Genomic DNA, 24,505 nt, shown 5'->3' with positions numbered 1-24,505 from the left:
TCCAATATGCATCTTAACGCTCAGTCATCAAACCGGAAGTATTTTCTTCGGCGAACCCAAGTCATGTATCATAACACTGACCGGAAAATATGAAGCTAATAAACTTTTCATGTTAAACGCAAATATCTCGAGTCGGTTTCGTCTTGTCAGAGAAAGCATGCTCAGACGGATGGACTTCTGCAGAAAATGTCCCCCGGATGTTTTTATAGCACATCCGGTGTCTGTGGGCCTTTTCTCATTGGCTCACGCTGACTACACAGCTCCCCTCCTCCACTCGCGTGGATATCTCTATCCCAAAGTCCAACCCCCACAGGTTTCATTTCAGGAAGAAGCGGATCCAGCGTTGTACCAACCGCGGCAGGCTCAGTGCCTTTAACGTGACAACGTTGTTAAGAAAAATTCTAACATCTGGCTGTTGACAAAATCACGTTTTCTATGTAGTCGGCGGCCCTCCGGACCAGCTGTCTATCCCGGCTTGAGACCAGAAAATATGGACTGGACAGTGAGCAGTCGGACCCGGTTGTGGTGCGTTTTGGCGTTGCTTTGCTGCGCTGGTCTCCCACAAAAGGTAAGAGGGGCTAACTGGATAAGCTAGCTTAAGTTAGATGACATTAGCTCGGAGTCACCCGCTAAACTACACTTTTCACTCTACATTAGTGCTTTTCTGCCTTCAGTCCCTCAAACGTTGTAAGTCCAAACTAAAGTGTTTGTCATTCAGTGAGCGTTGAATTCAGTTTGAATGCTGCGTGTCGTCTCGACATGACAGAAGTAAGCTAACATTAACGGTAGCTCGCTGGCTAAAAGCAGCCGTTTTTAAGACATATGTGCTCTAGAAACCCTGTTATTAACTTAACCAACATTTAATTAACAGCGTAGGACACCTCTGATCTATCAGACCAGTGTTCAGTGAAACGTATTCCTTCAGGTCAATATTTTCACCACATCAACTCCCCCAAAGTGTGCCAGAATTAGATTAGAAAGCTACTGAACTTAAGAAAAGTCATTTTAGTATTACTACTGTTGAAACTTAGGCCTTATACCTTTAACGCTAAGGTCTGGTTGATGTTTTTAAAACTTGGAAAATATACTAACCTATACATACTACTTGCATGTTAATTCACACTTATTTATTTTGACAAGACTGAACACTAGTCATTTACTTTCACAACAGCCGCAACCTTAGAACTAATCATTTGATATTATTTGGCCCTGCACAGTGCACGGTGCAAAGGTGAGGGGCTAATGAGTTGGTGAAATTGGGGTCTTGGACATTTGGCTCACCAATAGATGCCTGCAGACATAAATACTTTAAATAGATGCTCCAAGCAGATGACACATTTAGATCAAACAGTAAAAATAGAAGCCTAATGCAAGAAAATACCTGCCCCTCTGCTGAAATACAGTGTAAAGGATGATTCCCACAGCGTCTTTCATCCACACGTGCATTTGACTTTATGAAAGCCTTCCCTTTCATTTGATTAGATCTCTACAGCCATCTGAACTTAGCTGGACAGAGACAGTATGTGTGCTTCATTGGTAGTCTCTAATTAAAGTTCCACACCAAGGCATGGCATTGTTACACACGATGAACGTTTGTGGTTACTCTGCTTAAATCATACACAACCTGCAGCAGGCCAGTACAAAATAACCACACAAACATCTATGTTTTTGTGCACATCGACACACAGCGTGATGTGGTACATAAACATTATAATTGTCAAGTACTATTTACTTCACAAGGGAATGCTGGAATACAATAAGTCTGGTTGAGGTGTATTGTTTTCCGAAGCAACTTGTAAACAGAGAGTGGATTCCGTAGTATTAGTGGCAGTCACAAAAGGGAGCGAGCTAACTTGCTGAAACTGAGCCAGATCCCCAGAAAATCTCCAGGCAGAGACATTAGCCACCAAGCTAGTAAACCACTGAAGCTAAGCAGCAGATTAAAGTAGCCTTTTAATCCCATATCATGTCTCAGGTTCTTCTCACAGCCTGTTACAGTCTGCTGGTGCAGGGGGTGACAAATGATGATAGGCTATCTATAGATTTTTACATAAGTGTGTGTGTGTTTGCGTGTGTGTGTGTGTGTGTGTGTGTGTGTGTGTGTGTGTGTGTGTGTGTGTTAGAGAGAGAGAGAGAGATACAAATAAAAGAGCAACAGAAAAGAAGACTCATCTCTTTTCACTCTGTTCTTCACAGTTGGACTATTTTTAAGGCCATCTGATTTTCCATTGCAAGGAGGATGTGCCAGCAGTGACTAAAATCTAACTAACTGCTTCAGCAGCCATTACTGTTTGTTTATTGATGCTTCTTTGCACACTTTGGTGGACCTTTATAACAGCATTAATCCACTGCTCTGTCACTATCACTGTATTTTACTTCTTTAGATTTTTGCCTGTGTAGACATTCAGATTGAACTAAGACAGGCTGATTTGCAAAAATAAAATAGTTGTGATCTTGGACTATCTTATCTGAAGAGTAGATTGGCTATGCTTTGTGTGCCTGAATGAGGGCCAACACGTGACATCCTCCCCCTGCTGAAGCAAGACCACGCAGAGTGTAGCTGATACACAGTGTTGACAGGGAATGTTGCTAAGATGTTTCTCCATTAAATTTTTAAGTGTGAAATACATTGGCATCTCCCCCAAGCTCCCTCTGCGGTCTCATCCTAGTATAATTCAGCTCTCCCATTGCTGCCTGAGACTGTGATGAAAATTAAACATCCCCAGGCCTCTGACATTTTTATACAGGCCTAAATGGAAACCTCTAATGACTGCTTTCATGCAGGAGTGATTGGTTTCTTCATTGACTTTAAAAACATATTCTTGATGGCTTGAAGCTGTTGCTGCACAACACTTCTCATGACAAGTTGCCAAGTGTGAGATAAGTATTTCTTGGTTCCTGTGTTGGTTTTTTGTCTGCACCCAAGCAAGCTGCAGACAGGCTGCTTATTGTTGCAGACAGTTTCGTGGTAGGAGAGTGTTCCACTTTTTAACAGAAAGCCATAACATTTAGGTTAGGCCCAGTTAATACATGGGAGAGTTCAGACTAGATGATATCCTGTGGTACAAGTGTCACATAGAAAAAATAGTTTTTGTCTGTTAAAGAGACACTGTAGTGAGGCCTCTCAGGGCAGTTTGATGACTCATTTGCTGTTATTGGAATTTCTGATAACAATCACCAATTGAATGTTTCCGCTTTTTTAAAATTTTCACTGAAACTTCCTGCATAAGTGACCCTGCTACCACTTTACAATGTGTCTTATATCAGGGTAGATTTAGTCTGACTCACTACAAATTTTAAGAGTGATTCATTACATTCTCATAAAGTTTCATTGCATTTGGCAGCCACGTGCTTACCTTTTTTGTGACTGCAATTTTATTAACCCCTAGAAAAACATAGGAATATAAACAGATACATTTCTTTTTCTCCAAATGCAGTTTTGAAATCGGTCTCCCTTGCAGTTTTCAGGGAGCTAATGTAATAGCATAGAGTAGTAAAGTGATGCTTCACGAACCCTCTCGTCGAACCGTGTACTTTTCGTTAAGATTCTGTATTTGCCTCTCTCCTGCATGCATTTCTAAATGACCACGTACCAGCCTTCAAAGGTCAGATAATAGATGAAAATCTGTGTGTGCATTTCACACACCCAGTAAACAGAACACCGAATCTGTGTTTCAGGTGACACTACCAATTCATCTGGCCTACCATTAACACTGTCTGTTGGCGTTTGCACTCACAAACCTTTATGAGAGGCTGTGCTGCAGTAAGCGGCTGCCCAATGTCTGCTTCTGACGTGTTTGTACATTATTATGTTCGTACATATGATGCTGATGCATCATAAAAGTGACACTCAAAAAGTTTTTTTTCTTTGAGGATGCAGAGCAGCCATGATAGAGTGGCTGGGTGGCCTACGTTCGTTTGCCTCGTGTACTTTCTGATGAGTTTTTCAGAAGACTTATACGGCTGCTAATCAGATTGTATGAGGATCAGCTAATAGTTGGAGCATCTCAAGATCGTCTAGACAAGTGGTTGCTTTTTCTACAGTCTTTGCCTCAGTGCACTGGATTAAGTCATAGATGGGGTGTAACTGTTGGATGGTGATGTAATACTCTACCATCTTGAAGAGATGAGAGTATTGGACAAAGGGGTTATAATGCTGGTGTACTACTGAAGTATTTGTGTAGAAAGCTGCCAATTACAGATTGCATGATTCCAGGCTGACCGTTACCAGTGATATCATGAGTGTTGTAGTCAGTGTCCCTTTAAGCATGTCTGGCCTCATTGCAGACAACAAAGTGAAGACCTCAGAACTTGCCAAGACCCTGGTTTCTCCCAGTTCTGTAGTATTATGTAACACACTTACGCAACAACTACACATTTCTGTGTTACACAGAATGAGGAAATGAGAAGTAATGTCCTGACATTGAGCAAGTCTACTAAAAAAAGCTTTATAACAGCCATACATTGTGAATGTGATGGCCTAATACTGTATAATATTCAGCAGTTGCTGAACAACAGCACCCATCCCAAACTAAGAGGCTAACAGATGGTAAGAAAGTTATTTGCTTGCGAAACCAAGAACCCTGATAGAGGTTACGGGGGGGTCCAAAAACAAGTTGGTTATGATTCTCCCTGTGCTGCTCGTGAGTATACAGCCCAGTGGGAACAGTCACAGGTGCATAATATTGACACAAATGCTTGTATAGGATGTGAGACTACAGCAGGGGACCCGTAGGCAAATGTGAAACTTTCAGTTTGTGGGGTTGTTTTGGCACTGGTTTCTGTTTGGTCATTTTTAACCAGCTAGTATTTTCCCATTGTAAGTTTAAGCAGAAAAACACAGGGAGAAAATGATGAGTTGTAAAACAGCTAGTCACTCTCAGATTGTTGTACACTGGGTATTTTTTATGACTTGACTGGTTTTGTAAGGAAATGCAAGCTGTGTGACGAAGAGGAACCGCCCCCCCCCCCCCCCCCGACTTGGTTTGTTCAAGTCTGGCTTAAGAGCACTTCAACCCCATCTTTCTTATCTACCCTCAAAAGTAGCTAAATGCTCAGGAGAGTATGGTAATATTCTTCCACTGCTAATCTGCATTACATGTAGGAGCTATTTGCGCTGCCCCCAGGGAGCTCTTGGGGGGGGTTAGTCAGGGGTGTTGATCAATATCACTGTGGTTCAGCAGGAGAATGAGGTCTGTCTCAGCTGCTCAGCTATCCAGGCCTCCTGTGGTGAAGGTGGTAGACTTGATGGCATTCCTGGATTTTTCATTCCTACTCTGACCCTGATAATGTGCCACTGAAAAGTGCTGATACCCTCCTCAATTCTTTTGGTTGACGAAGCGCATGTGTCCTAGTTGCCTATAATCTTGAGCAGTTTCTATCAAAGTACACAGACTGGTACCGCTGAGTTCATTCGGTCCTCTCAGGTTTGGTGGGAAGTCAGAGTTCTCGAACACCCCCACTGGACCTCTTCCTGCACATTGGTGCCAAAAACCATAAGAAGCCCACAGCTTGGTTATCAAGAGCGGCGTTTTTAGAATTCCATAGTGGGTGAGTGGAGCACACATCACCCACAGTGTTGTTAATTCTGGCATAAGCCAAGTCATGAGGCTGGGTCGTTTTGCTGCTGTTGTGGTTTAGGGTTCAATTGTTTTCACTGGATTTGATGTATCTTCTTTTGGTTTTCCTTTCTCTTGGTTTTCTCTTTGTGTATCCCTGATGACTACCATTGTACTGCCGTCTTTTATACACTGTCTGTCATATTACGAACCAATCCAAGTGTCGCCTGTATTTCTGAGTGGGAGTAAAAGGTTCTGGAAAGAAGGGTTCCCATATGGCCTGTCTGCCCACTATTCATCTGGGCAGAGAGAGTTGAAGCACTTTCTTCACTCAGTTCATTGTGAAATCCATTAAAATCAACCAAACCAACAGTATAAGATGTGTTGGGTGGTAGCATGAGTGTAATGCTTAAGTTTAGACCATGCACTCATGCTCAACCAAATGACCAGTTTGTTTACTTTCCACTACGTAGCAACCCTAGCCAGTCAGTCCCCTCCTACAGCTGTCATTGTAAGGTATTGATTTGAAGGCCATTGATTTGTAAAGAAGACCAAGATGGCACACTCCCTTTGGCAACCCTCCAAACCCACCCCCATCCAGTAAAGGGCTACCGGATTGATGATGAAAACAGGCCTCTTTTTTCCATCAAACAATAGATCTTCTGCCAGATTTCAGGGTGTGAATAATTTAATAAGCATGGTGTAATTTCAACTTGTTGCTAATGTTTGCTCCAGGTGTGTGTGAGGAATAAGAAAGTGGTTAGTGGCTGAAGTCATTATTCACAGCTTTGATGCAGGAGCACAACATTTTGACCTAACCTGTGGACTTAAGTGGGAGCATGCATGCTCACACATGCCTGCCTGCTAATGACTTGAGTTTAGTGTGCTATTGCTTTTACTCATGTGCATTATAAATGGGTTATTTTAGTCCTGAGCAGAGGTGTTGTTGTTTACAGTTCATCACCTTGATTTTTGTGTTGTGTGTCTGTAGGGGTTTTGCAGTGCAAGCACAGTTTCCCTTCCTGAAAGCCTGCTCTTTGTGTCCACCCTGGATGGAAACCTCCACGCTGTTAGCAAGAAGTCGGGCTCTATCAAATGGACTCTGAAAGAAGGTAAGAAGAGAAGAACAAATTGAATGTTGATGATGCAACTTGCATCTGATGCTCCAGGTTTGGGTCAGTCAGTCTTGAGATGAGCCGAGTCAGATTTGGAAAGAACTGCTCCTGTTTATTGATTTCATGTTGTAGGTTGTGAGGTACATCAGCTGGTATCACATTAAACTGTACAGCAAACCTATTCAGTCAATGTTTACTTTTCATGTCCTGAAACCTCCCATCAAATGCCTGAAGGAGTTTTCACACTCACCATCACATCCAGATGTCAGAGCAGGCTTTTGTTCTTGCAGAGTAGGAAAGTGCAGCGTTTCCTCTTTCCAGTTGCACTTGCCACAGCTTTAATTTCACTTCAGTGATTTCACATTTGAAAGCAGAGAGCTGAGAAGTTGGATGGAGCTTTAGGTTTAACTCTGAGAGGTACTTGCTATCATTGAGTTTTCACGTCAGGTTTTCCCTTCAACTCTACGAATGTGAGCTTGTGAAAGCTGCTTGTTGGGCATCCAAACTCTGCTGAAGAGCACTAAGTTTATCTGAGGGCATCTGTCCTTGCAGCTCATTCAGTTTAGCATGTTTTGGACTGTAATGATACTAAAGATTTGCCTTTTTTATAACTTCAGCATGCTGGCTTGCCTTTTACTTCTACAAAAATAATCTTTTGTGCATGTGACATGTTGCCATGATGCATTGATGACATCAATAGCTATGTGCATGTTGTGTTTAGGGAACACTTGGAAGGATGTATTGGTCTGCTATTTTATGTAATTTTCTTTGTATTGCTGTATTTGTGAGTTGCTATATTGCATTCATGAATTGCCTCCGGAACCGGATCCAACGGTTTCATATGTGGCCTGGAGGTGGGAGGTTCCCCACCCCTGGTTTAAACAAAAGGATTTGAATGCATTGCCACTCCTAATAGTAGACAAGAAGTCTAATACTTTCTAATGCTGTCTAAGGTTTGTTTACCCCAATAATTCTTGTGGATATATATATATATATATATATATATATATATATATATATATATATATATATATATATATATAGTTTCATCAAAAAATCCTGATTGGGTTTTTCATTGTTTTTATTGACTTAAAGGAAAGGAAATGTTTTGTGGGTTTGAGCCTAAGAAAATACTGTGAGATGTTAGGCATGGAAACTGGGTAATTATTAACTGAGAGAGGGGCAAATATAGCCTGTAATCAAGGTCAGAGTGAGCAAGGGTAAGCAACTTTGCTGTAGTATCACCTGCACACACAGCATGTACTGTGATGACCATGTTAATGTAGGCACATGTAGGAAAACCATGTCTTGAAAAAAGACATATTGTTATTTTGGGAAATTTATCTTAAAATAAGAGCCATACCAGTACTATGACAGTTGGACACTTTTCCTCCTTAAAACATGCATTTCCTCTCATTTTTAAGGCTCACAAGACTTTACGGGGAACAGTAAAGCTACTGTGGTTTGGACCTATGAGGCCTGGTTAGGTCCACCTAATACCCATGTCATTAATAGTCACAGGCTGCTTCTTCCACATCATCTGTTTTTCTGGAAGAGCTGTTGAATATAAATTTGACTGGTTCTGTACCAGGCTGTGCACACACCTGTTGTTGTGCTCCAGTCAAGCAACCATACACCCACGTAATAAGGGGGAAGCAAGAATCTTTTCCCTGGACCAGGACAACTCAGTCCACATGTATATCCTCTCACTGTTTGCTTGTTACTCTCTGTTGACTTTGTGAACATGTATTTGTACATCAGCCAACCAGAGTTACTGTATGTCTGTCCAACATGCAGAACTGTTGTTTTCTCATCACCAACCTGGAATTACACTTAATGAATAATGTTGCTTCTTTAGCAAGAGTCATTGACCACCCTCAGGTAATCCTACGCTTCCCCCTGCTATTGTTGACCCCTTTAGGCACCTCCACAGAGATCAGCACCATCTGGTCCACGCCCTGTATGTTCACACTGTTGGGAGGTGTGTGTTTGTCTAGTAGCAATTGAGGATTGGGTTAGGGTTACTCTTTGGCTCCTGTCTTAAAGGGCTATCGCAGTGTCTCGACCTCCTACAAGGGATGCCATTTTCAGTTAATTTGCTTTTGATAGTCCGAAACCCATTAACCAGTAACTACACGGTTAATTTTCATTCATTTTTCATTTGTGAGAGCTTTCCAGCAGTTGTCAGAGCCAGCTTGTCTGCCCTACTTGACTTTTGCTTGTCCTTCTTGTGCTCCAAGTGTTTCTCTGTGTGTTTACTCACAGTAGCTCTCAACAGCATAACATACTCAGATCCAAGGTACCAAACTCGCTCTTTGTCTCCTTTGCCTTCTACCACACAAATTGGCAGCATATTATTCTCATTCAGCACACCAACTGGGTGATGGCCTCAGACTGCTGCGCATCACAACATCCTGTTTTAATTTTTCCTGATTTCCACGTTTTATGATTTAAGCACATTTTGTAATCAGAAAGAGTCACTAATCATGTTGTGGAAAAATACAATTTTATGAATATATTGAAAATGTGTTTAGGTTTTTTTGTTCCCATCGCTGCTGTTACATGCTTGACTTCTTCATGGAAAGCTGTTTGCAGACATGACTGTTTGCCTTGCATGTTTGCCCCAGGGGAATTCATTTTCATCTGGACTTTGTGTTCTGTGTGGTTGAATGTCACTGATGTTCATGTCATTCTCTTACTCAATAGCTACTGGTAGTGCTTTCCATTGTTGGTTAATATTCTTGTCAGTCCTGAATTGCATCTTGTCTCCTTCTCCCTCCTCACAGATCCAGTTCTGCAGGTCCCCACACATGTGGCAGAGTACGTACCTTTGAGTTGTTTTTCTGCATGAGTGTATGTTTATACATCCGTGTGTTCTGCACCTGTCTGTAACAAAAGATGGTGAATGGAAATGGATATGGTGGTCTGCTGAGCTTGTCTTATCTGTCACTCCCTTTACTGGTCTAGAGATGTAATGAATCTTCTTAAATCTTTACTGTAGACCAGCCTTTCTGCCAGACCCCAATGACGGCAGCCTTTACTCTCTGGGAGGAAAGAACAACGAAGGCCTCACAGTAAGAGGAAATCTTTTTATCACAAACCACAATCTCCCTCCTTTTAAACCACGGAGTTCTCTGAAAAGAAGAAAAAAACATATCCTCTCACCACATATGTGTGTGGAAGATACAAGTTATGCTGAAATAATACACAGTCACTCTGAAGTTGCAGCTGTGGTGGTGCATGCAACATGTTGCACGTGTACTATCATGGTGCAGAGCATCTTATTGTTTTCTAATATTCATTCGTTTCACTCAAACAGAAATTACCGTTCACTATCCCTGAGTTGGTCCAAGCTTCTCCCTGTCGCAGCTCTGATGGAGTCCTTTACATGGGTATGGCTAACTCTCAAATATGGATTTTGTTATGCCTTTTGGTTAAACACATTGTTCTATAGTTGTCATTTCCATAAACACGTGCAGCCCATGTCCCAGTGTGTGTGCTCACCTAAATGAACTGGTTTTATCTGGCTTCAACCGAATATCTTACAGTACCTTTCAATTCCACACAACCTGTGGTCACAGCCGGTGTTCTTTTGAATTTACAACAGTTAACAGACGAAAGGTAATCTACCATAGCGACTGCGTATCTTTGTTTAAAGGGAAGCGGGTGACATTTGCCGCCCTGTAGTCATTATCAGCAGAGCTTTTGTTTTCATTCAAGTGAAGCTGCTGCTGGCACAAGGCATGTTAGAGATGCAAAGGTCTCACAGTGCCGCAGACTGGAATTCGCACTCTCTAAATCTGTTCGTGTGTAAGAGCAGAGTTTGCAGGAATTATCAGGCATGACCATCCCCCATCATCATCTAGATTCTCTAAATTGAAGCAGTTTTTTCCTTATTCATCAGTTTTTCATTGTTCTATAATAACCCATGATTAGGTTTCTACTGCCACTCCCTGCAGTGACAGAATAGGTGAGACGCCGGTACAAAGAGGCCGTGACAGGTTTGTTGTTCAGTGATAGAATGGTGACACACATCACTGGAGAGATTAAATAGCTACGTGTTATTCCAGCACTGCACCTTCTGCTCAGTTTTGCAGTTTCATGTAAATAGTCAGTTTTCTATAGATTTTAGCCAAAATCACAAATTTGTTAATCTTTATATCCTCGATTTTGTTAAGGAAAAAAGCCAAGGTTGTGCATTTTCCAGGGGCAACATAAATGCTGTAATCATGGCAGAGGTAAATAATGCTGTGTGTGTGTTTGTGTATGTGCTCGTGTGCAGGCAAAAAGCAGGACTTGTGGTATGTGGTGGACCTGTTGACCGGTGAAAAACAGCAGACACTGACTTCCTCTTTTGCCGAGATGCTGTGTCCCTCTTCATCTCTTCTATACCTGGGACGCACAGGTAAAAACAAAACCAGCCCTTAACTGGCCAGCCTTATCCTAGTCCCATCATTACTGCAGCAATCAATTACTGATTTAATCCGGCTAATCAACAGGCCTATTTGTTTAGCATGCTCTAACTCAAAGGTGTTGGCAAACCCTTATTTACCTTCTGCTCATCTCGTCTGCTATCTCCACCCTTGCCTCAACAAGATCAGCCCCCAGTCTGTCCCTACAGTGTTTAAGGCTGGGGAAGCTGGGATGGTAATTGTAGACAAGGACCGAGATCATAAGAGCCCTCAAAATGAACACTATAAATCCTTAACTCGGTGTCAAGTCAGCACTCACACTGTATTTTGTTTCACCATGTCTCCACATTTTCCACCCTATGAATCCTATTTTTTTGAAGCAAAGGAAATTCAACACCACTTTGCACTGACACCCAGAAATGGATACTCAACACCCGGCTTTTGTGTATGTTACATAAGGAAAGTACTTTCTTTCCCCGTGTGAATATTCCCTTGTTGTTCATCCCTGTTAGAGTATACCATCACAATGTACGACACCAAAAGCAGGGAACTGCGCTGGAATGCCACCTATTCTGACTACGCCTCCACCCTTCCTGATGACGACACCAAATACAGTAAGACCCTTGGACATGCCTTTAGGTTTTGTTTAGTTTCTGACAGACAGTGCCAGTTATTTGTTTGCTCTTTGGTTCCCCACAGAGATGGCTCATTTTGTGTCCAACGGTGACGGCCTCGTGGTGACCGTGGACAGCGAATCAGGGGACGTTCAGTGGGTGCAGAACTATAACTCACCGGTGGTGGCCATGTATATCTGGCAACGCGAGGGCCTCCGCAAAGTTGCCCACACCAATGTGGCCGTGGAAACCCTGCGTTATCTCACCTTCATGTCTGGAGAGGTTGGCCGTATCACCCAGTGGAAATACCCATTTCCCAAAGAGAAGAAGCCTCAGAACAAGTTCATGTAAGCCGACGGAGTGAAATGACTGATTGATCCCAACTTTTTTGTCCATTTTTAAAGGCTTTTATTTGTATGATTGTTACTACTACATTTTAAAAAAGGATTCATTTGTTTTTTGAATTCTCTCATAATACCATTCAGGGAATAAACGCTGGTTAAACACTCTTTTAAACATGTTGGAACTTTCTGCCTATTAATCATAAGAGCCTTGATTACTGAAAGGGTGAAATCAAGATATAGTTTTGTAAGACGTGAGATTGCTTAATGTTGGGATGGAGTCTAGACATGTAATAACTAACAAGTGACTGCCGACAAGTCTGGTTTCAGCGCTGGTTTCACACTGCAGTAGTATATTTATTTTTATATGTTGTGTTCACACCTGCCTCTGCTGGAAAGGACAAATGAGGCTTTCAGTGGTTGATTCTCTGTGAAAGCTTCACCAATTTACAGAAATGATGGAGAACTCTATTCTGAAATGTCTCTATTTTTAATCTGTAATGATATATACACTCCAGATGTGTTCTAAAGATTGTAGTCTGTCATACTTACATTTAGCATGAAATGTGGACAATGTAGTGTGCTTTTAAAAGTAAGCAATTAGTTGTTTTACTGTGCTTTTTTCCTTTTTCAGGGCCACTTTGTATGTGGGCAAATACTCCACCAGTCTGTATGCCTCTCCCTCCCTGGTGCATGATGGAGTCACTGTGGTGGTGAGTGGCAGTTACATGTATATCTTCATTTAGGCAAAACACAGTCCTTATCAGTAACACATGAATATTGAAATATGTGTGAGATATATAAGTTTTGTACTGAGCCAAACTTCACCAGCAGTTTTTCTGCTTGTTTGGTTTCTTCATCAGTCATCGTTTTTTGGTTAGTAGTTTCCAGGTATGCCAGTGAGTTCACATGAAGACATCCTGTTCCTGTTGTGTCTTAGCTTGCCCCAACTCTAGTCACTTTGCCTGACTGGCCTGCCTCAGAGTATTTTCTGATGTAATCCTGTGGGGCATCTGACAGCAAATAATTCTGAATTGTTCAATGTTTTTTGTGTGTACACACAGCCTCGTGGTAGCACCTTCCCCATGCTGGAGGGCCCTGACAGCAAGGAGACTGAAGAGGACAAGGAGTGTGTCATCACACCCAGCACCAGTGTCAAGTTCAATGCTGCACTCCGAGAGCGAAACCGTATCAACTTCATGAGGAACTACCTGCTCCTCATAGGTACTAAATGAGTACATAAAACACAAAGCAACATCTGGTCTAAACTACCTACTCTGATTAGTGTGGCCTTTCCTGGTACAGTGAGGGGGAGGGTTTTAGAGTTACCACCAAAAAAGAAGAACAATTCATGTGTGGGGCACTCAGTACTAACCACATTTTGAAGTCCTGGGCCTTTAATGGTCCACTCTGCTTTGAGTGACTATTGCAGTGACACTGCCCTCTGCTGGATGATAAAATGAATCATGTGATTTACAAAATTATACAGCCTTTTCTTGCCATTTAAACATGAAACACTGTATCATAGCTGAAATTCTATGTTTGGTTTCAGTGAGTGGCTGTGACTCTGATGATAATGTTGATGATTAAATAGTTCAGTCATTTCTGCATTTCAGGTCATCATGAGACGCCGCCTGAAGCACACACCAAGATCCTGGAGAAGTTCCCTGACAGCTTCCCTCGCAATCAAGGCAATGTCATCCCACCTACTACTGACAAAAAAGTGGAGGAGGTGTGTGCCACACGGCATTTTGTTGAGAAGATTTTTCAGGCATCAAAACATCTGTGCACATTTCCTGACCCTGTTTTCCCACCGTGCTGCAGAAGGTGAATGATAGTGGCATGGATGATGGCCCTCCTCCTTTGCAAGAAACATCTATCGAAGAGCCTGGGACCAGTGCTCGCACTGTGCGTCCAGAGGCCCCTGTTGACACTATGCTCAAAGACATGGCCACCATCATCTTCTCCACTTTCCTTCTGGCTGGCTGGCTGGCCTTTGTGATTACCTACCCAAAAGTAAGTCAGACACCACCACCTAGTGGACTGTTGAGTGCCTGCAACTACTTAGTGATGACAGAAAGTCATTCATATATAGAACTACCAGTGTCAACTTTGCTAGTGGACTCTGCAGAGTACGCATAGTACTCTCTGCAGTATCAAGTTGTTGGACTTACAGAGTTTCCTCACTCACCACAGAGCGTTCACAAGCAGCAGCAGCTGCAGCACCAGGAGTTCCAGAGGCAGATGGAGGAGAGGCTGGAGCTCCTCCAGAGACAGCAGCCGTTCCCCCCTGCAGATGTGGGCCTGGGCTTAGTCCCAGACAGCGACTATCTGGAGGTGGCCCGCACTCGCTCCGAGTGCTCAGACCACAGCAGCCCCAACATCACCCCCCGCGCCTCCAACCACTCCAACCTGTCCGTGTCTGAGCTGGGAAGCTCTGCCAATGAGCATGAAGATGGCGGTAAGGATTGAGCCATTAAAGATTACATGCACACACTCTTTGTTGGTGCTTGTTGAACACTTTTTTAACCTAGTTTTCACTGTCTGAAATTATGTTTTTGATTTGTTTTTTTGTTTTTTTTCAGAGGAAGACTCCAACATTGTCAGAGTGGGCAACATAACTTTCCATCCCAAAGAGGTCTTGGGTCATGGTGCTGAGGGCACCATTGTGTACAGGTAAGTCTGAACAGCCAATCAGCATGTTTTCATGATGTTTATTTTGTGAAATACTGAAGAAATTTAAGTTGTATTTCTATTGTTTCTCCACAAGGGGTCAGTTTGACAATCGTCCAGTGGCAGTGAAGAGGATTCTCCCAGAGTGCTTCAGCTTTGCAGACCGGGAAGTCCAGCTGTTGAGGGAGTCGGACGAGCATCCAAATGTCATCCGCTACTTCTGCACTGAGAGGGACCGTCAGTTCCAGTACATTGCCATTGAGCTGTGTGCTGCCTCACTTCAGGAGGTAATGAATGCATGAATGAAATGTCGAGTTTGTGATCTGTTGTTCTGCTATTAGCAGAACTCAAGTATTTTGCTAATAGCAGACCAGTTTTAATTGATGTTGCATTAATGATGCAGTACAGTGAGTGTGAGTGCGGTTTTTAAAGTTTAGCAATAAGTGGAGGAATTGGTAAGGATTCACTGTCATCGTGTCATTTTTCATGGAACACTGCAAAGAAAGGACTCCCATGCTGAAATTAATTTGGTGCACAACCTCAAAATTGTGAAAATATGACGCCCCATTATAATTATTGTACTACACTGTCTTTCATCTTTCTAGTATGTGGAGAAGAAGGATTTTGAGCGTCATGGATTAGAGCCAGTTATGCTTCTTCAGCAGACCATGTCAGGACTGGCCCATCTGCACTCTCTCAACATAGGTATCCATCACTGAGTACAAAATCACTTTGTTTCTCATTATCTGCTTTTTTGTACAGACAGCCCTTAAGTAATGGACAGCTTGTTTTTCCTCTTCTCACCTTCATACTTGTACTTCAGTCCACAGGGACCTGAAACCCCACAACATCCTGGTCTCCATGCCCAATGCCCACGGTCGGGTCCGGGCCATGATCTCTGATTTTGGCTTGTGTAAGAAGCTAGCAGTGGGCCGCCACAGTTTCAGTAGAAGGTCTGGGGTGCCAGGCACTGAGGGCTGGATTGCCCCTGAGGTTCTCAGCGAGGACTGCAAAGACAACCCGGTGAGTCAGTGGCAGAGCAGCAGCTCCTGTGATGGAAATGTGTGCTTTGTGTAGAGGTGTGCAGTCACCTCATTTAAAAGTCTGATAAAACTATGTAAAACTAGCCGAAGTTGACAAAACAGAAGCATCTAAGAAGCTGTCACCCAAAAGTTCTCCAGTTTTGACAGAACCAAAGACTAAAAACTATCCATAGTGTGAACGTAGGACCAAAGGAGAAGAAAATGAAACATAAAAGCTGATTAAAGATCATTAAAGTGTTTTGAGCTCTAATGGAGTGGACTCCTGAGAGGGGATTTGTTTGAAGTTGTAGTAGCCATTTGTCTGATAGCAAACAGATAACTGACTAAATAAACCAGCACATATATATATAACTTAATACTGTATACCATGGGGTATAATAGTACACACCATTCACTGTTTAATACATTTTTGGTACAGGCAAAAAAAAGTAGAAGAAAATAACATTTTTGTCTTTTATTTTGAAAAATGTAAACCTTCAACAGCGACTCATTGTCCATAATTCTTACTATATCAGTTATGGTACGTTCTGGCATGTTGTCAATGAGAAAAGAAAAAAGAACAAATAAATGTCAGTAATGCTTCACAGTAGGAGTCTGACCTGTTGATAATAACGAACAACTGCAGCTTGCGCTTGTTTATACTGGGCAGCTGAGCATGCCTGAAAATGCACACAAGATGGTACAAGCACTTTCACCATATGCTTAAATCCTGTATTCTCTACAGTTTGAGTCATTGCTTCAGTCTGGATCTGCAGTGAGCGGCTGCCTGAACGCTGTGGGCAGAAGGACTTGCTCTCTCATCTGTCTTTGTCTCGCTCTGCTAATCAATGCATTTGTTTGATGCTGTCGTAAATTACTCCACATGTTTGATGTGTTTCCACTAACATACTCATCCATGAGCCTGAGTAATGTGATTAACTAGGCTAAGCCAAGTAGCATGCTACAGCTGAAAGCTTTCAGGTAAAACTGTTAAATAGTCTATTTTCGCAGTAATTGTTTGAATCATAGGGTGTGCCGAACCAAGGAAGTCACATACCGAAAAGAACTTCCTGTACAGAACTGTTCAGGATGAATAGATGTACTGTTACACTCCCACTTCATACACGTAATACTGCTGTTAAAATTTGTGTTTCATTACATGCCACACTATGACCATCCATATCTTTCTCTTGTCCCTTGTAGACCTGCACTGTGGATATCTTCTCTGCTGGTTGTGTGTTTTACTATGTGGTGTCTCAGGGAAGTCACCCCTTTGGCAAGTCTCTGCAGAGGCAAGCCAACATCCTACTGGGCACATACAGCCTCGACCATCTGCAGACTGACAAGCATGGTGAGGACTGAACTTTTGATTTTGCTTTCTTAGATCACATGGATTTTTGAAATGATTTTTTTTACTGTGTATTCTGCGGCATCACACCTTGTGAGGACATTGTCAAAACCAGCATGTCTCTGTCATCTACCAGGGGACATTGTAGCCAGAGATCTAATAGAGCAGATGCTGAGCGTGGAGCCACACAGGAGGCCGTCAGCTGAGAGTGTTCTCAAACACCCTTTCTTCTGGAGCCTGGAGAAGGAGCTGCAGTTCTTTCAGGTCAGTTCTTTTTGACTCATCAGACAGTTTCACTGCTTATTGTATCACATGTTGTAGGATGCCCTCGATATGTTTTAAACCTCTGCTTATTCAAACCACATCCTGGTGCGATGCAGACAGTGTATTGTGCTGTTGCAGACCAGTCTGTGCACACACTCAATTGTTTTTGAAATTTGTAAATATCCTCTTGTATGTTCTATTTTTCATGAGTAAACCTATTCATAAGTGCAGGTAAATCTAGGCAAACATGCGTGCACATGCATGCATCTTATAGTGCTTTGTGTAGTAATGCCAGGTTGTCTGTACTGGACTGTGTAAAGAGCTGATTCTTTACAATATCTATTCTAAAGGGTTGCTGGATGTATGAAAACTATCCTCTTCAGTTTACTAAGTCTTTGCAGACACTTATGAACCCACAGAACTTCATTAATGTACTGTATAATGTCAGTCATATCCAAATACTCTACGACAGGGGACTGTGCCTGCAAACTCACTTTTGCAAATGGGACCCATTCACTTCTAAAATCTTTTTTTTTTTTTTTTTTTTTGCATATTTTAATGCTCTGAGTGAGAATGAAACTGCAGGCTGCCTGTCATAGTCATTGAAGTTCAAGTTTTTTTTGTGGTTGCTTTGCAGGATGTGAGCGACCGAATTGAAAAGGAACCGCTGGACGGACCAATTGTGAGACAGCTGGAGAGAGGAGGGAGGGCTGTGGTTAAGGGTGACTGGAGAGAACACATCACAGTGCCACTGCAGACAGGTGTGGGACTGGCTAACATTTCATGTCACATACAGGCTCCTGGCGCCCCTGGTTGTAAAATGGTCTTGTTTCTTATGTTGCTTCAAGCTGAGTGTCATTTCATGTTATAGAGTTAATTGGAGAAATGCTTTGATGAGCATGATGTATGTTCATAGTTACACTGAAAGCTGTATCTTGTCACCTGTCAGTGGTTGGTTAAGGAAGCCTGCTGCTTCCAGCCTAATTTTATTGACATTTCTTCTCAAATGTCAATAAAATGATAAAATTCATCAGTGAAATAATCGGATCATAACCAACCAACTGCATCTATCTCTAAAAAAAACTGAGCGTCCGCCTGGTCTGAAATCTGTGAGAGGTGACACATTGTCACATCGGCATACTGGCTGGTGCATTGGGTTTTATCTTTCTCTCTGTCTTTGGCAGATCTGCGGAAATTTCGCTCCTACAAGGGAGGGTCAGTCAGAGATCTGCTGCGTGCAATGAGAAACAAGGTAGGAATGAAAGCTCACGTTTTGTATTTCAAAGAAACTGGTCTCAACTGTTACACTTAAACGTTTGACCTTCCCTCAACAGAAACACCATTACCGAGAGTTGCCTGCTGAGGTACAGGAGACTCTGGGCTCCATCCCTGATGACTTTGTCTCCTACTTCACATCCCGCTTCCCCCACCTGCTGATGCACACCTACCTGGCCATGCGGACCTGTGCATCTGAGAGGCCATTCCTGCCTTATTACTCCGCTGCCGAGCAGCTTGCAAAAACACAGGCCCGGTTCACATATCTTGGACCACAAAGACAAAATGAGCCATACACACAACAGCTGCCAACAAACACATCATCGCCCGCCTCACAAACCCAGGAACCTACATGTTCTTCAGAGCCTGCGCAGGTCTCTCACTCAACACCTGCTGAATCAGTGCCCTCTGCATCACCACATGAGCCTGTATCCTCACATTTGCCAGTTCAGACAGTGCAGCCAGCAGCGGCAGCACTGTGCACACAGACTGACTTAGACAGTCAAACAATGAACCCCACATTTGCCTCAGAATCCCCTACAGATCCTCTCGGACAAAGACAGTCCAGTCAGCCTGAGATACACACTCTGCCAGATCCTTTTACGCTGGACAATGAGCCAGCATGAACTGGACCGGAGTCAGGTGGACCCAGCACAGACGGGAGCATTGCCTTCAAGAGTGGACATCAAGTGGGAGTTGGCTGCTGTGCCCTGAGCTGGTGAGGACCAGGCCTGCAGTGCCTGGGATCAACTGCCAGGCACAACAGCTGCACCCTTAGTTAAGTGCCTTCTGCTCACCTGGGTTAAAATGTTCCCCAGCAGACCCGTCCACAAGTCCGTCTCCGCCCGAGGAGGTCAGATAGCCAAGAAGGAGTTGTTGGACATTCTCTTGTAGCTGGAGTAAAGAGATTTTTTTTTTTTTTTTTTTACTTTTTTTATAACAGCATGCCCAAAAACGTGTTTGTCCCAAAAACATTTGGCCTCTATCTACTGTGGGAAACATGTCTAGATGTCGTTGAACATTTGGGTAGTTTTATTGTGCAATGTTGTATTTCTCAGTGAGCCTGTTCGCTGAACAGATACAGTATGTATATTTTTGTATAGACTGATTCAGCATTTGGATCATTGATGATGAATCATTTAATGTGGCTGATGTGCCTTTTTAAAAAAAAAAAAAAAGATATCACTGTGCTGTGTGGGTACAGATCTTTAAAATTGACTATGCTAAATGTGCTTGATTCCAGTTAATGCTGCTAGACTGCTTCTCTTTTGTCAATCAAGACTATCGTGCTGATTTGGTAAGAGTGGACTGTTCCAAAGGGTGTTCAGGGTGGCATCTGAATGCAGTAGGTAATTTTATTCTCATGTGATCATGTAGTCAAAGATGCATTTAGAGGTCAGGCTGCAAAACTCTCATGTATCATAACTTTTCATGGGTGTCAACTTGAAGTTAATGACTTTCACATTAAATTCTATTTTTTTTTTTAATGCTAAGATTGTGAGTATTGATTGACATTGCTGCATCTTAAGGTGGGGTTTGGGGAAATATGGAATATTTAGCTGCAGCCAGTACCTAAAAGAAACAGTTACATTTAATAAATATTTTTTTTACAGGTGCTCCAAGCAGCTGGTGTGCCCTGGTTGTCTTCGTCTATGATTGTCTTAGCTTTTGCTACAGTTAACATTGGTTAGAGTAGCTTACACTGTAACCTTTCTCGGAGCTTTGGAGCATTGCCCAACACAAGCAGGAATGTTTTGACTGAAGCAGGCCTCTGCCAAGAAGAATCAGCACAGTAACACAGAGCCAGTGTGTGAATCATTATGCCCTCTCCAAGGACTTGACATGCATGTTAATACACTGACAGCCAGACTCGCATATCAGAATATAAATATGAATGAACTTAAAATGCAATTTAGCCAGAAGGTAACAATCAAAAAAAAAAAAAAAAAAAACATTGTGGGAATCACATGGCAGATGAGAAGATCAATATCAGTTTTATCTTTGTGCCTTCTCTACAGAGAGGAATGTGTTTACGCTCAAAAACAGGAAACAGGCACCAGTAGAACTGGTGCAGGCACCTGGTAAGCAGGCCCAACACCCCACTGCATGTGGTTTCTACAATAGGTTTCTAAAACAATGGTCCGTGAGTATGATTAAGAATGTTAACGCCCATTTCTTTTTAACAGTCATTCCATGGTTAATCCTGGCAGGTGGCTCTACAGTTACACAATGTGTTGATGAATGTTATGTACTGCTCAGGTTTTATTTTTGTTCTGATTTGGACCGTATTAACACTGCCCTGCAGCCCCAAACGTCGAATCCCTGACTCACCTACATACTGAGCAATCTCGGCCTGTGTCTTCAGGCTTACCGTGGACCTTCATTAATTGTGAATTTTACTGCCTTACAGTAGCTTTGATATGCACACTTCATTTTTTCCCACATGTTGTGTTACAGACTTAAAATGAGACACATTTATATTTCTGCCATTATTCTACACATATCTGTGGAGGGAATGCCATTCATAACCCTCTGTATGACAAAATGCTTCTGTTACCAATTCAATACTAGAAAGGCCTTGACTGAGAACAAAACTAGCTTGTAACTTTAAAACAAGATGCTTTTTTTTTTTTTCTTCTGCGCCCTTCTTCCTTTACTTCAAAGGTTCTGCGGTTGTATAACTGCTTTCATGCTCACCTCATGTGTTTGTCTTCAACAGGAGCCCATAATAAGTGTACAGGGCTATTAAATAGAGTATGATTAATATTACAGTTGTCTTGATACTCATGTACAAGTAAATTTGAATTATTTCCTTTGGTGGCACACAATAGAAGAATAAAATGACAGTGAGCTTGATGTGCCGTTTTGCATAATTCTGCATTTCTTGCCTGCAGCATTAAAAGTTTAGTGAAGTTTAGTTTTTACTAACATTATATCTGTTTACCGGGCTGCACGGTGGCGCAGCAGGTAGTGCGCGTGCCTCACAGCAAGGAGGTTGCCGGTTCGATCCCCGGGTCAGGCGGGGCCTTTCTGTGTGAAGTTTGCATGTTCTTCCCGTGCATGCGTGGGTTCTCTCCGGGTACTCCGGCTTCCTCCCACAGACCAAAAACATGCTCATTAGGTTAATTGATGACTCTAAATTGTCCGTAGGTGTGAGTGTGAATGTTTGTCTGTCTTTGCATGTGGCCCTGCAATCGGCTGGCGACCGGTTCAGGGTGTACCCCGCCTCTCGCCCATTGTAGCTGGGATAGGCTCCAGCCCCCCGCAACCCCGAAAGGGATAGGCGGTATAGATAATGGATGGATGGATATCTGTTTACCTTGGCTGGGTGGTGTCCACATGAGGTGGTACTGGGTTACACAGACCGTACATACTCTGGATATCTATTTTAATTCAGTGTATTAGCATGACAACTATTTGTGTATGTTGTATTGAATGTCATCAGCTATAAGCTCACAAAGCTATTTCCTTCTTTGCCTTTCCATCCATCCATCCATCCATCCATCCATCCATTTTCTATACCACCCATCCCTTTCAGGGTTGCAGGGGGCTGGAGCCTATCCCAGCTGTCAATGGGCGAGAGGCGGGGTACACCCTGGATCGGTTGCCAGTCGATCGCAGCGCAACACACAAGACAAACAACCATTCACACGCACACACACACTTAGGGGCAATTTTAGAGTCACCAATTAACCTAATGAGCATGTGTTTGGTCTGTGGGAGGAAGCCAGAGTACCTGGAGAGAACCCACGCATGCACGGAAAGAACATGCTCTTTGCCTTCCCAATTTCTTTTATTAGTCTCTTTCAATTAGTTCATTTATTTCAATGATGTCAAATCAGTCAGGTGTCAATTTGACAGATATCAGTCAATACAAGATGATAATTCAACTGTTTTGCATGGAGTTTTGCATGGCTGTCTCTAAGTAGAATTTCTTGTTCAGTGAAAGTGAAGTGAGGTAAGGTGAAATGAAAGTGAAACTTTGAAAGTTTCCTCATGAAGTTTAACCAGACAGTTTCTTTAACTATATCTTCTGTGTTCAAGATTAAGATTCATAGATCAACTTAATTTCATCAGAAACTGGCCATACCGAAGAGGCAGTTTCAGGCCTGGAATTAAGTAATTTTTAGGGCACTGCTGCCCATACAACGGAACACCAAGGCTAAAAATTATGGTGCAATAACAGTAAGTGATAATTACATATTATGGAGACAAAACAGTCAGCAGTTAGGAGTCAGTTGATTGAGGAACAGTCCTGAGTTTGTTAAAAGTACCTGAATGTTTGATATATATATATTTTTTTTATCAATCTCTTTCAACTAATTTATCTTAATGAAGTCAACTCAATTTAAGCTGTCAATTTTACTGATGTATGCATTATTCTCAGCATAAATGTGACAATATATACCAGGAAATTACTGTGCAGTGGTGAGAGAGGTACTGGTAATTCAGAGTGTCACCATTAAAACAGTCCAACAGAGAACTGCCCCCCCCCCCTTTTTTTTTTTTCTTAAAACTCTCAAATAGTGATAGCCATGTTAACATAAAAAAAACAGTGTCCGTGGTGTTAAAGGCTTGAATAATTTCGATGAGGAGCTGCGCTGCGTGGGCGGGTGCAATTTGTTTTCCTAGGTCAGGTCATTTTGCTCATCCAATCATAGCGAAGAAACATCCTTGACATCAGACCCAAGAAGTTCGGTGATACCGGGTGTGGAGTGTGGTAGTCGGACGCGCGGCTGCTGGCGATTAGAAAGGAGTGCTGAGCGGGCAGACCCGCCATTGGATGTGGACTCCCTGGGGCATCAGGTGCTTCTGTCTCCGCGGGACAGTGAGGAGCTGAGGCTGCGTTAAACGGTGTATGTGAACTTTGCTCTGTGGGCTGGAGGCTGTGGGCTGAACCGCGCGGAAGGCTTACTTTTCCCCCCATGTTTTATAGGCCTACTGTGAAGGCGCGGGGACTCCTGAAGGCTCGCCTGGGCTGCAAGTTCTAGGGACAAAACCGGTATGTGTTTAATTTTTCAAGAGGGATTTGAAGCGGAGTGTCTGTTAATACCTGGAAACCTATTTCACTGTTTCAGGGGTTGAACTATAAATTGAGTTGCCATAAAAGACGAAGCGGATGCGTTTTAAATTGTGAAACAAATCATTTGCGTCTGTTGAGAAACCAGAGGCATTACACATAAAGACGACAATTAAAGCGTGTTTTGCATGGAGTTTGGCATGGCTGTCTAAGAATTTCTTGTGAATGAGATGAAAATGGAGTGAAGTGAGGTGAGGTAAAAAGTGAAGTGAGGTGAAACGAAACTGAAAGTTTGAAATTTTCCTCATGAAGTTCTGCCTGTGAGAGTGTCCTTAACTACATCGTCTGTGATCAACTTCATTTTCAATATACAACACAGGACTGTATTGTATATATTTCACAGGACTCTGTTTACCAAAAAAAGAAGAAAAGCATTTTAAATTTCAAATTTCAGTCCCGGAATTAAGTCATTTTTAGGGTAAGGCCATTTTGGTTGTTGACAGATACAGTATTGGGACATTGTGGCCACAAACAATGGTGCAATAACAGGAAGTGATAGTTTCATATTATCAAGACAAAACAGTATACAATCAACAATTAGGAGTCAGTGTATTGAAAAAGTGTCCTGAGTTAAAATTGTACCTGAATGTTTGATTTTTCCACAAAATGCTCTCTGATTGATTAATGTGACCAACTCATTACATTATTATTGTTATATTTTAGTTCACCACTCTGTGATAGGCTGCACTGGCAAATAGTGCAACAATTTAAGCATAATGTTTCTCAGTGTAAAATTTCTGTCTACAGTATGTAATGTCATTCAAAGATTTGGAGAATCTCTGCTCTGAGACACGCTGCTGCCC

General features: G+C 42.5%; 1 protein-coding gene across 1 annotated transcript; it reads left to right on the top strand.

The window, feature by feature from the left end:
- Positions 1 to 309: 309 nt before the first annotated feature.
- On the top strand, positions 310 to 20,247 carry ern1 (endoplasmic reticulum to nucleus signaling 1). Its single transcript, XM_070981616.1, has 22 exons — positions 310 to 568; positions 6,550 to 6,670; positions 9,460 to 9,493; positions 9,675 to 9,747; positions 9,993 to 10,065; positions 10,956 to 11,078; positions 11,598 to 11,699; positions 11,785 to 12,046; positions 12,675 to 12,753; positions 13,105 to 13,264; positions 13,657 to 13,772; positions 13,865 to 14,056; positions 14,237 to 14,501; positions 14,626 to 14,716; positions 14,811 to 15,000; positions 15,319 to 15,418; positions 15,537 to 15,736; positions 16,939 to 17,086; positions 17,220 to 17,347; positions 17,985 to 18,108; positions 18,532 to 18,599; positions 18,682 to 20,247. The coding sequence occupies exons 1-22, from the start codon at positions 491 to 493 to the stop codon at positions 19,246 to 19,248; spliced, it is 3,294 nt and encodes a 1,097-aa protein (XP_070837717.1). The 5' UTR covers positions 310 to 490; the 3' UTR covers positions 19,249 to 20,247.
- Positions 20,248 to 24,505: the final 4,258 nt, after the last annotated feature.

This window comes from Chaetodon trifascialis, chromosome 15 (genome assembly GCF_039877785.1).
Source record: "Chaetodon trifascialis isolate fChaTrf1 chromosome 15, fChaTrf1.hap1, whole genome shotgun sequence".
In the NCBI taxonomy this organism is placed as follows: Eukaryota; Metazoa; Chordata; class Actinopteri; order Chaetodontiformes; family Chaetodontidae; genus Chaetodon; species Chaetodon trifascialis.
This window is presented reverse-complemented; position numbering and strand designations above follow the sequence as displayed.